Source organism: Medicago truncatula, chromosome 4 (assembly GCF_003473485.1).
Source record: "Medicago truncatula cultivar Jemalong A17 chromosome 4, MtrunA17r5.0-ANR, whole genome shotgun sequence".
Taxonomy (NCBI): Eukaryota; Viridiplantae; Streptophyta; class Magnoliopsida; order Fabales; family Fabaceae; genus Medicago; species Medicago truncatula.
Window position 1 is genome coordinate 52,696,244 of NC_053045.1, and position 12,701 is coordinate 52,708,944.

The 12,701-nt window shown below is 34.9% G+C and overlaps 2 protein-coding genes across 2 annotated transcripts; one reads left to right on the forward strand and one right to left on the reverse strand.

Annotated features, from left to right (window-relative positions):
* Window positions 1-479: 479 nt before the first annotated feature.
* Window positions 480-2,038, forward strand: LOC11438708 (probable pectate lyase P59). The gene is made up of 4 exons (XM_003608961.2): window positions 480-673; window positions 759-1,410; window positions 1,489-1,731; window positions 1,823-2,038. Exons 1-4 carry the CDS (start codon window positions 480-482, stop codon window positions 2,036-2,038), a joined length of 1,305 nt encoding a protein of 434 aa, XP_003609009.2.
* Window positions 2,039-3,636: 1,598 nt separating this feature from the next.
* LOC11445374 (YLP motif-containing protein 1) lies at window positions 3,637-12,372 on the reverse strand. The gene is made up of 13 exons (XM_013602425.3): window positions 11,508-12,372; window positions 11,027-11,183; window positions 10,055-10,167; window positions 9,830-9,931; window positions 9,052-9,121; window positions 8,496-8,551; window positions 7,848-7,898; window positions 7,433-7,537; window positions 7,257-7,301; window positions 6,017-6,116; window positions 5,179-5,378; window positions 4,378-4,464; window positions 3,637-4,087 (listed from the first exon to the last, which is right to left on the reverse strand). Exons 1-13 carry the CDS (start codon window positions 12,252-12,254, stop codon window positions 3,926-3,928), a joined length of 1,995 nt encoding a protein of 664 aa, XP_013457879.1. The 5' UTR covers window positions 12,255-12,372; the 3' UTR covers window positions 3,637-3,925.
* Between the last annotated feature and the right edge of the window lie 329 nt (window positions 12,373-12,701).

Here is a 12,701-nt window from a genome sequence, read left to right on the forward strand (position 1 = left end):
ACACTTATTATCAGCTCATACAAATAATTAGTTGTGCATTGTAGTGAACAAATCCAAATTAGATTACCAAGATAAGCCAATGGACTAAAAATATAAACCATCCAAAGGAAAGGCTTTGCCCTATTCCCTCACATCGCTCGTTTTGCATTTTCCATTCATTGATTTAGAATTACGGCTGATTCTTCATGCATAATCTCTTACCCCCCCCCATATAAAGGACTTTATTTTATTTTTAAGAAAAATGTATGGTGTTACAATCACACCCAAATATAGCGTAATCTTTGCATGCACTTTGGTTGGTTATTGGTATTTTTCCATTCACATTCACATATAGATATGGCACTAAGAGGATCTAATAATACCGCGTACGTAGGGCCATGCACAAAATCAGGAATGAGGATTTCAAACTATAAAAGAAACATAATTAAGCAAACAAGAAACATAGAAAATTTGATAAGGATAACGAAACATTTGAAAGAATGGAAGTCAACAAGCGTAGATTGCTCTTTGGTTGTGTATTTTTTCTTGCTATAGTCCCAATCTTCGAGGCTAACATAGTTCATTTCGACCAATACTGGCAGAACCGATCTGATGATGCCAAAAAGGCTGCACAGCAAGCTTATAAGCCAAACCCTCAGGAAATAACTTCTAATTTGAATATGCATGTCCACAAGTATGTCCTTTTTATTAATTTCAATATGCATTTACTTTTATTAATATGAATAACCTTATAAAACTAAATTTCATGAATGGGGCAGGGCTCTTAGTGGTTCCAATAGTACGAGGAGGGAATTAGCCAAATACAAAGGTCCATGCTCAGCCACAAATCCCATCGATAGTTGCTGGAGATGTGATCCAAATTGGGAAAAGAATCGCAAGAAGCTAGCAGATTGTGTTCTTGGTTTTGGTCACGGCACAACAGGAGGCAAAGCTGGCAAAATATATGTTGTCACTGATTCATCTGACAATGATCTTGTCACACCAAAACCAGGGACATTGCGATTTGCAGCCATTCAAAAAGAGCCATTATGGATCATTTTTAAACATAATATGAATATCAAACTAAAGGCGGAGCTTTTACTGACCAGTGACAAGACCATAGATGCACGTGGTGCAAACGTTCATATTAGTGAGGGTGCTCAGATAACGTTGCAATACGTGAAAAACATAATCATCCATGGGTTACATATCCATGATACTAAAAAAACCAGCGGTGGCCAAATCAGAGACTCGATGGATCACTATGGATCCCGTAGTGCGAGTGATGGTGATGCAATTTCAATGTTTGGAGCTAGTCATGTTTGGATAGATCATATTTCAATGTGGAATTGTGCTGATGGATTGGTTGATGCCGTAGCGGGATCAACGGCTATTACCATTTCCAACTGCCATATGACGCGTCATAATGATGTAATTAACAACATCTCATCTACTTATTCTTTTGCTTACATGCATGCATATATATAAATGATTTTTCTTGTGGTGTAGGTTATGTTATTTGGAGCAAATGATGGGTTCTCAGGAGATCAAATCTCGCAAATAACTGTGGCTTTTAACCATTTTGGGAAAGGATTGATACAGAGGATGCCAAGGTGTAGATGGGGATTCTTTCATATTGTTAACAATGACTACACTCATTGGCTTATGTATGCCATTGGTGGTAGCACACATCCCACCATACTCAGCCAGGGTAACCGGTTTATTGCTCCTCCTAACCCAAATGCAAAAGAGGTATATAAAGAGCGACATATAAGCCATGAGTTCAGTCTAATATAAATGTTTTATTTTCTTCTAATTATTCTACAAATTGAAAATGATTTAGGTGACAAAGAGGGATTATGCACCTGAAAGTGTATGGAAGGCATGGAGTTGGAGATCAGAGAATGACTTGATGATGAATGGAGCCTTCTTTAAACAGTCTGGAACTAAGGCTGCAAATTTTCCCAAGTCAGACATCAAGGCAAAGCCAGGGAGTTTTGCAGCAGCGCTTACTCGTTTTTCGGGTTGTCTAAAATGTGAAGTAGGCAAGCCATGTTAAGAACCAGATACAGCCTACAAGACATTGGAACAGAGGCTGATCTAGATTGTAGCAGTAGTAAACCAAGGATCAGACCTAAAACCTTAGCTATGTAATTATGTTGTGTTTGTCTTTTTCTTTATTTCCCCCCATTTCCCTTTGGTCATATTTGAAAAGATCAAGGGACAAAAGAGTAGATTAACTGAAATGTAAATATATGTAAATGTAAATAAATATAAAGTAAAAGGACAAGAATATTATGGGCTAAATTGCATTTTTGGTCCCTTAACTATTTAGGTAGTATCGCTTTGGTCTCTTAACAAAAATTTGATTTATTTTGATCCCTTAACTTCTCTCCGTTACACATTTTGGTCCTTTCTGTTAATTTTAATTCAAAAACGTTAGGTTTTCTTCATCTTCTTCTCCTCTTTTTCATCTTCATATCATCTCCATCAACCTTCAACAACAAGTATCCTAGAAAAATTCCAGAAGAAAATGAAGAAAATCTAACTTTTTTGAATTAAAACCAACGAAAAGGACTAAAATGTGTAACAGAGAGAAGTTAAGGGACCAAAATAAATCGAATTTTAATTAAGGAACCAAAACGATACTACATAAATACTTAAGGGATCAAAAATGCAATTTTGCCAATATTCTATTATGGCATAGGAAGTCATCAATACAATTGTATCTATAAACCAACATCTACTGTGACACAAGACATAGTTCATGTATATGTCCATCTTGGACCGATTTAATTACCTGCTATCAGAGGTTACTACCCGTTTTTCTTCATTTTTTAATAGCAAAAAGTATAAGGTGAAAAAGGCATGGTATTATCCCACACCACTCTACTAACGCAGTGCATTAGACTCAAAACTGTAAACTTTTTGTTTTGGAACTCAAACTGCATTGCATTAAAACTCTAATGTATTTAATTGTCTTAACTTTTACAGTATATTTTTATAATTTGTTAATACCATATTTTGCTACAATTATTAATAGTGTTTTTATTTTTTTTTATTAAAAGTGATATTCATTCATTTAAATTGTAAAAATTACATCAAAGAAGAAAAATACATCATACAAATCTCAAAGTGCTAAAACCAAAAAGGATAAAATTATGAACAAATCCACAAACATCCAATTATATATCAAAAATGGCATTATGCCTACAAATGTGACAAAACAAAAGTATCAAAAATACTCATGCATCCGATAAAATTATTATTAAAAGTGTTATTGTACTAATAATATTGATGTAGTCTGTTAATTATGTTCTTAACTGCCCATTCATTATTAAAAAATAATCACAAATTTTGTTTTTAATTTACCAATTAATCATTTTAACAAATTGGTAAATATAATTAACAAAATCAAAACAATTTCAACAAGGAGAAACTTAAAAAATACATGTTATGTAGCTTTTGCTTCTTTCTTCAATTCATTGAGTTCATTATTCATCACGTTACAACCCGGTTTTTTAAGATTGAATTATGCACAATCCAAAATTCTAAGAAATTTACTAAAATATTTTCCTATATGCTACAAATAAAAAACTACTAAAACATTTAACAACATTAAAAATTAAGTAAACGGGCTTAAGTATTGTGTATTAATACAGCCTCAAATTTATTTATAATATATTCCTATTAATATTATACAACAAGATATAAATGAGACATTAGTCTCCATACAGACAGCAACTAGACCTTAACAAATCAGGAATATATATTTCATATTAACCTTTCGGTCAATTTTACAAAATTTCACAAAACTCGGCTGGGGACGGCATGTTTTTCAATTCCAGCCAACCAAAAAATACAACTTTCTTTTAATTAACTATTCATGATACACAAAGGTATAGATTGAACCTATCTGTATGAATGAGTAAACCAAATTTCTGACTCAGTCCTCCTCTACATCAAGTCCAATCCGTGGACGTCTCCCATCAAAGACAGCTTTGAATGATTCACGTTCCGCCCGGATTCGTTCTTGAAATGTGCTGCGCTTCTTTGTTTCCACACTATTTCGGGTTGGACTTTCCTCTTTAGGTAATGGATTCGACTTCTGTATATAAACACACAATACAATGGTTTATAAAGGTATCTTCCAATTGAAAACATAGACTGAATTTACATCCTTCTAAAACCAAAAAACTTCCCAAGTTTTAAAAAAATGAGCAAACAGGATGCTTAATACATACAAGTACAACAGATTAACTTCCGCAAAGTAAAATGAAAAACAAGTGCATATAATCTTGAAACTAAATGTCAGAGAAAGAAGATTAACATCTTATCAGATAAATGTTGTTCCTAAAATTTAAGCAATATGAAATGATGAAAGTCAAAACAACTAACCAGGTTGTATCCAGCACCAGGTCCAATTACTAAAGACAAAGTGGTTACCTTCCTTGCAGTGCCTATTGAAAATCCTGTTTTGCCAACCTGAAAGGATGGTTGCAAAGAAAGGGGAAGGGGTTCGGACATTAAGAAAATGCCTATAATGAAAGGAATCAAATCACATGTCCCCTTCGTATGTCCTTTTTTCTAGTACATTTAATTAAAACAACACCCTAGAAAAAACACTAAATAGAGAAAATGTTGCCCTATTTAAAAGTGTGGGAATTTTTTCGTGATTTGTCATTATCTAACTGAAGGGACGAGAAGGAACAGATGATTTCAATCCATAATATAAGCAACAAAAACAGATTATGCCGGTATTTCTGTTGCGGCTGTGCTTCAATACACACCAAACATAAAATAAAAAATCTTAAAGGTTTAGTACTTTAGTCCATTTGCCCTTTTCTATATTCAGTGTCCTCATTACCTCAAAAAGAAAAGGAGTAAAACGCACAAAACTAGGAAGAAAAAGAAGTGGAGAAAGATAATAAATATACACGTATAAGAATCTGAAAAAACAGAAACAACATAGCCGATAGCACACATTGCCCTGAACAACATCACCATAATCATTGTTCAATGCCTGCATCATACCCTTTTCCTTACCCCTTTCCTACACCTTCCTACATCTCCCATGTAATCCAACAATAATTTAAACGAGAATGCAAATTTTTGCTACCGATAATACTAAGGTTGAAACAGACTTCAAATATTACACTCTCTAAGCTTTCAGATAATAGCATCAAATACATGTCATACCTGATCACCCCAATGTACAGATTTTCGTTCCTTGCCATATTGATGAATTAACCCAGACAGAGCATTAATATTGCCCTTCATACCTTCAGTTTGGTCGATGTCATCTTCAAAATCTTCAGACCATTTGCTTTTACCAAGTTCTCTGACTTCCGTTGGATGTTCCTCTTCAGCATCCCATCTCTTCCCATCCTTTATGGAGCCTATATTGCAAAGGGCTAACCACAGTAAAGAGACACGAAAGACAGAAGTAAAACAATTCTAAATTTTTTAGCCGAATTATTATCCAGAGGAGATACTGTGTATCCATTGGATGACAAGTCTCCGGTGGACAAGGGTTTTCTGAGGAAAAACCCGACCGAACATAAAAAAGCCACCTGTGCTGAATTCTCGATCCCATTTGATGGTGATTTTTATGATTTCACTGTGATCTTCAGCCATCTGATCCATAAACAAGTGTGTTTGGATTGCAGGATCGGGCAATCCCATGGGTATAACTTTTGACCCTACCAACATTGCTTCTAACCATGTACTATTCCCTAATTTTAATGTTCTTTCGACCAGATAAAGGGTTGAATAAAGTATAACATGAGGGGGGGAGGGGATAACATATCAAGATAGGCCCCAATATTAGAGTGGATACTTATTTTTCTAACTTTGGCCAGGTCAAGCATCTCATTGTTGTATAATCCTATGTGAACCTGAACTCATCCAATATTATAAAGGAAATAAGATCCACGACTATCTTACAGTTGGTTATCAGTGATCAGATGTACCCAAAAAAATGACATTAACAGGATAGATGCAGCCATACAAACACTAATGGGTTAGAGCATATTACCTTCACCATCCTTGACAGGACGGACAACAGCTTTGTCAGCTTCTCTTCCTTGCGCTGCAACTAAAGCATCATCAAGATCATCGTCCATATCCATGTCAACCTGGAAAATATGTCATATGAAACCAGTCAAGTTCAGGCACACCGATTGAAAATAATGAAGGATCTTCGGCAAAAAATTTAATATACAGCTATACGGTATATAACCAGCACATATCAAATATCCCATATCTAACATGATACGATGTCCACAGCCATAAGGTAGCTTCGAATTAAAACTAGTTATCGCAGCTATATGAGCATTAGAATAATTACAAATAAACCCAATGAAACCTAAATATGTTACAAGCTTCATGTTATATTTTACTAAAAATATTGTAAATATGTTACATTTTTTGGTAAAAACCGGGTATCCTCATGCACAACTACAGAGACTTCCTCGAGCATGGTGGACCAAAAATGGGCAGCAAGCTCTACCTAAGAGTTTTAGCATTTAGCATGCCCAACATCGGATTCAAACCTGAGACTCGGCTTAAACTGGAAGAGACTGTGTCATCTCATTCAAAAGTTTTCTGGTTTTAATTGTTGAAGTTGTTATAAATAATAAAATACAAGTACTAAAAATATATTATAGTTAATAAATTAAAAACGATCACTAGAATACTTGTAAATAATATCGACAGTTACTAAATAATAATATACATTTACTTTTGAAAATATTCTTGGCATTTAAAGTATTGTCACAATTTGATATAGTTTCTATGGAAATAACATTAAGGCGTTTGCCAGAACAAGGAAATTAAATTTTGGTGACTGAGAGAAGTTTAAACTGTTCTTTATCATTATTTGTTTAGAGCATAATGCCCACGTCCTCAGTAGCATCTCTATAGGATTGTTTAGAGCATAACAATTAACCTACTCAAAAAAAGTTAGGCTCAAAAACCTTTGCCTGAAGTCCTTGGAGAGTACTTCACATATTCATATTATTTTATATACATATAGATGATCTTTGTAGAATCTTACAATTCGTGTTACGATTCCACAATTTACACTTTTATTTCACCTCCTCGATTTTGAGTAAAATCTTGATTTTAACTACCTTTATCGTGCCAGTTCTCTTTCTCACTATAAAATTCCATCTTTAACCCCAGAAATAAAAACCAGAATTGTTTGAAAGTAGGTCCCTAATACTCAAATTGCACATAAAAGCTCAAACGAAAAAACATTCAAAAGTTACAATTACCTCCTGTATTCTGCTTTCTTTTAGATCATCTCCATGAAATAGTGACTGTAGTGTCAGGAAAAGAGACACGATTAAAATACAATACAGACTACAGAGCCTTTACTATACAAGTGATACAAATTTTATTGCCTCAGAATTGCTATTTTCACACAAATAATTCCAAATTTACTGCAAACCTTCATATCAAGCTGCAGATACAAGGATGGTGCTTCTTCCCATTGCTCAGCCATCTTTTCTATTTCTTGCTGTGTAAATCCATGGACATTCCTTGCAGCACAACCCTGAATAAAGAACAATAATTAAACCTACATAATATTGAAAAATATTTAATCATATAAGAGAACTTAGTCATTGAATATGACCAAAAAAGCAAACACTTGTAATCGAAAATTCAAACATCTAATCCAATACGGGAAACATTAAAGCAATATGAAAATGTTCTCTATCATTATGCAATGGAATATTTTGGATGGCCAATTAAGATAGTTTATTTAGTTTTGCACAGACCAATAATGATAATTAGCTGGATGTTATTCTAAAAGAAAAACAAAATGAGGCTCCATATTGCTTGGTGGAAACAAATAAACGTACCACTGGGTCCTTGTAAGTAGCTTCTAAAATGTAAACTTCATAACCCGATCTCTGAAAGGAAGAAAAATATTCGTCAGCAAAGAAAACATTGAATAAATATATCTCATATGCCTACTCTTCAATTCATAGATATATTTAGCTATGAAATGAGTATTGATAATTATAACAGTACAGAAGCAACTGGCATTCATCCATCAACTTCAAATGGAATCAGATTTAAATTCAAACATATACAAACCATAACTTTGGTAGGAGGCAGTTTATTTCACATAAAGCAATGGAATAGGAAGCAGCAACCGTATTATTTAAAATAACACTTTAATATCCATTATCATTAACATCACAGACAGCTAGGAAGCATAACATAATATCTATATATAATTTTCAATGGTTCAGCTCAGTTAATTGCAGTTATTGACACTAAAAGTTACTAGTACATTGCCAGCAACCCTCTACCCTCTGTTTGCTATATAGAATCATGATACGGAACAAAAGTTCATAATTTTGCAAAACTAAGCAACAGAAGGCAAGTGAAACATGCCTAAAACTAATTTTGAGGGTGACCGGAGAGAGTATTACAAAGATATTGTGAGTCGTCTTGAGCATACATGGCAGAGGTTGCGAGCAAAAAAAGAATTAATGGTATACCTTTGCAGTTGCCCAAAATTGAGCAAAATCAGCTACCCGCAGATTGCGGTCATCCACTAAGAAGAGGAACAAAATACCACCAAGAAAAGGGTCAATTGCCAAACAAAACTGCATCTGTAGTTAGTGAACATATAGGCAGTGCATGGGCACTGCATCACCACTTAATCTAATAGGAAACTACACATTTGAATTTATCATATTCTATAACAAGCTAGTTCATAACCCTCAACCACTCTCTATGAATTCTATGCTTATGTTATTCTAATAAACCTAAGAAACAAATTTTCCACTTTTGGATACCTGAGTATACTAAACTAATTTCACATAAACATGTGTACCAGAGGAGATTAAGCCTAAGATCAAGTACTCGGTGCAACTCTATTACCAATAAATCAACAAACAGTGTCACTATAGTGAGTATGGACGGAACTCATGACAAAATGCAAGATTTTCCATCCAGAGCAAAACTGCAACCTCAAACTAAGTCAAATATCCAAAATAGTGGAGTTCGTCTGCGTTAAGAATATTTTAGCCTACACATTTTTGTAATGCATACCTATAATAAAGGTAAAAACGCCCTCCTCAACAGTTTTCTTGAATGCTTTCAACATGCTCGACCGATAAGCCTGCACATTGTGATTCAGTGCATATAACATATTAGATTAGAGAATAGAACAGTGGAATTTTCCAGTATTTTTATATTACAAGAAAAAACATATTTATAGAAGACAGGTATCCAAAATAAAAATATACAAAGATTCAGTGCATACATTAGAGCATAGAACGATGGAGTTTTCCAGTATTTTTATATTTAAAAAAATATATACAGAAGACAGGCATCCAAAATAAATATAAAAATTTCCTGCAAGGTTGCAACCAGGATCCAATGACCTAATTCCAAATTTACAACAATAAAAATTACAACATGGTGCAAACATAACGAGCTCCCAAATACTATGCATTGCAAATATTCGGTTCCACTCTCTAGCTTCCTTCTATATTAATCTTTGCATATTCCTGGCATTTTTGTTTAAAATATGCATTCAGACAAAACAAATCTTTGGGTGAACAAAAGCCTAAATTGCTTAATAAAAAAAAAAGTCTTAACAGAAGAAATTTTAAAATAAGCAATATAAGTTTGGCACATTCAATGCAATAACCCCCCTCCCCAAACCCTATTTATCTCTCCTCTACAGCCTCCTTCACAACAGATTCCATAGCAGGGAAACTGTAAGGACAGCATAAATCTAATACTAGATATTGAAACAGATGAGAGCAAGCATTTAAACCTAAATTAAATAAAAAATACACAACACAATGCAAGTAGCAGCTACCTCCTCCATTTCAGGTTCATAACAATACTCCATGACCTTTTTTGTTACAGGCCTCTTGTTTCTTCCTGAACTTGAAGATTTTGGTCCATCACTATCCTCAACCTTTAAAAAAAAAAAAATATATTAACACAGCATCCACCAGAAGTTACAACATAACCAATTAAAATCTCATATATGACAAGACAAGAATGCTGGTCAAAAGTATAAAGCCATATATTCAACAACCTTTTCAACCTCCGTCATAAAATAATCATCCATAGAATGAATTCGTGGAGCATCACCACCATTTTCGACCTCTAGATCACGCAACATCTTTGCCAAGTAAGTCTTACCACTGCCTGAAAAGGAGACAAACATGTAGAAAAGATCTCAACAGAAGAAAGTAATCAATACCGCGGGCATGTAAAATGGGCAACAAATTACTATCACATCACATCCCAAGGCCAAGAAATCACAAACAACAGGAGCTTCCTTTAGATTTGCAACATAGACAATGAAATTACGAACACTTGTCATCTTCCACAAAATCCAAGACGTATAAGTAAAATCCCTATTCACATGCATACAGTTAATCAATTTGCTCCACACTATAACTAGTGGCTGGTCTTCTATGGAACAAGGAGAGGCCAGGGCCCCTTCAAACATTCATCATTTTCCATTAATATACATATTATAAGATGTATATTGATGGTGGGACCCCTTCCCAGACCCTGCGTATGCGGGAGCTTTAGCACACCGGGTTGCCCTTTATCATATTATATGAGGAAAGCTAGGGGAAAACGCTCAAACACACTCTATCTGTCACACACTCTCTAATTGGGCCACGTCCGCACATTTTGATTCATTCATCTGGTTACTGATTCTTCAGGTTACAGCATTTTTTAATTTTTTATTTCTGTTCTGAAGGGTTTATTTTATTTTTTTAACTTTTATTCAGGTTTCATTTTGTTTCAAACCATCATAACTAGCCCTTCATCCACTCTTTAATCCACCTCTATCAACACCACTTAAATTGATCTATTTGAACCTAGTATTTCAAGCTTAAAAAGAAAGGCATAACAGCCACACCATCACATAACTTATTAATGATTTGCTAATAAATATAGTACTACTACTAACCTCTATACTATCACAACTCACCAACACAACTTTGGATCAACAATAGCAATTAATATAATACAAAAATGAAAAACACACCTGGAAAACCACGAAGTATGATCACAAAATGATCAGGCCGTGAAGTTCGAAGTGGATTCCGGAATAATTGAGAAGCATCAACAAACTTAGGCTTCTCGGCAGCCAATGGGTTTATCGAAAAAGGTTGTGCATCTCCCAAGTACTGTTTCGATGGTTCCTAACATAAAACAAAAAGTAAACAATCATAACAAACAAACAAAAACAACAACAACAACAACAACCAAGTCTTATCCCACTAAGTAGGGTCGGCTACATGGATCAAACGACACCATAATGCTCTATTATATACCGTATTTCTATCTAACTCATTAATAATATTTAGATCTTTCTTAATAGTTTCTTTTATATTTTTTCTAGGTCTTCCTCAGCCTCTAATGATTTAACTACTCTCCTTACTACAGAATCCACAGGTCTTCTCTCTACATTAGCATAGCTAACAAAAACAGCATCAAACAAACAATGAAAACTAGCATTAACATACCTCAGTAGGAAAGGCAGTGGAAAATTCTGGTTTAGTAGTGTGAAAATAAGGTTGGGGAAATGGGTGAGGCTCATGAGGCGCAGAAGAAGTAACAGGAAATAGTGAAGGTGGTTTCTTAGGTGCAGAAAAATACATGGGTGGATCCATCGGAAGTGGCGGAGGCGGAGAAGTAGGAAGAGGAGGCCTGTAGAATCTAGAAGCTTCCATTTGAGCATTATTGTCAGAAAAACCATTGTTACTACCATTAGGGTAAGGATTTGGATATGGATAAGGATGATGTGATTCTCGTGCATTGAAATTATGATTGTGAATATGATTATCCACTGGTTGAGGTTGAAAATGGTGAAAATTAGGATCGTGGAAAGGTGAATTGAATTCGCTGTGGTGTTGTTGAGGATGATAAATTGGAGTATTGTGAATATGTGGCGGCGGTGGTGGTGGAGGAGGGTGATATTGCGGTGGCGGTGGTGGTGGAGGGTGTTGAAATTGAGGTGGATTGAGACCGTGATCACGAATGAGCTTTAATCTTCGTTCGTCGTCTTCGATTCTTGGTTTCTTAAAGGTTCTATCGAAATCGGAGTCGTAATTGTTGATGGTAGGGTTTGGTGGCGGTGGCGGTGGTGGCCAATTAGGAGAAGGGTTGGGGCAAAAGGGGAAGTGTGGGGTTAAGCAATTGGGACAGAGATTGGTTTGGTATTGAATTGGTCTTGGATTGAGATTGGGATTGGGACGCCATTGACGATCCATGGAACCCTACCCTACTGGAGTGAAGCAGAAGGAGAAACAGCGTACTGTACCCAGATCGAGATTCAAGAAGCAGAACAGAGTCGTTTTTTTCAGTTTTGGTCTTGCTAACAAACAAGTACTATAACCATATTTTAATTATTACTCCCTCCGTTCTTTATTATAAAATATCAAAATCAATACAATCATTGATTAATGTAACATTTTGAATATTTTTATAAATATATCCTCATAAAAAATTGCAAAACATTAAATACACGGTGACGGCTAGGATGAGGTAGGGGTGTTCGCGGTGCGGTTCGGTTCGGTTATGAAGCAAAAAGTGAACCGATCCAAAAAATAAAATATGTGCGGTTCGGCTCGGTTCGATTGGTTCTTAAAATAAAATCCAAACCAAACCGATCCAATTTAATGCGGTTTAATTTGGATCGGTTTTCGGTTATCCAAATG

Coding starts and splice junctions, on each gene's coding strand:
- LOC11438708 (XM_003608961.2), top strand. CDS start 480: ATGGAAGTCAACAAGCGTAGATTGCTCTTTGGTTGTGTATTTTTTCTT. Junction 674..758: donor TTGAATATGCATGTCCACAA/GTATGTCCTTTT, acceptor TGAATGGGGCAG/GGCTCTTAGTGGTTCCAATA. Junction 1,411..1,488: donor ATATGACGCGTCATAATGAT/GTAATTAACAAC, acceptor CTTGTGGTGTAG/GTTATGTTATTTGGAGCAAA.
- LOC11445374 (XM_013602425.3), bottom strand. CDS start 12,254: ATGGATCGTCAATGGCGTCCCAATCCCAATCTCAATCCAAGACCAATT. Junction 7,302..7,432: donor ATCTGCAGCTTGATATGAAG/GTTTGCAGTAAA, acceptor CTGACACTACAG/TCACTATTTCATGGAGATGA. Junction 5,379..6,016: donor TCCTGTCAAGGATGGTGAAG/GTAATATGCTCT, acceptor TTTGCAATATAG/GCTCCATAAAGGATGGGAAG.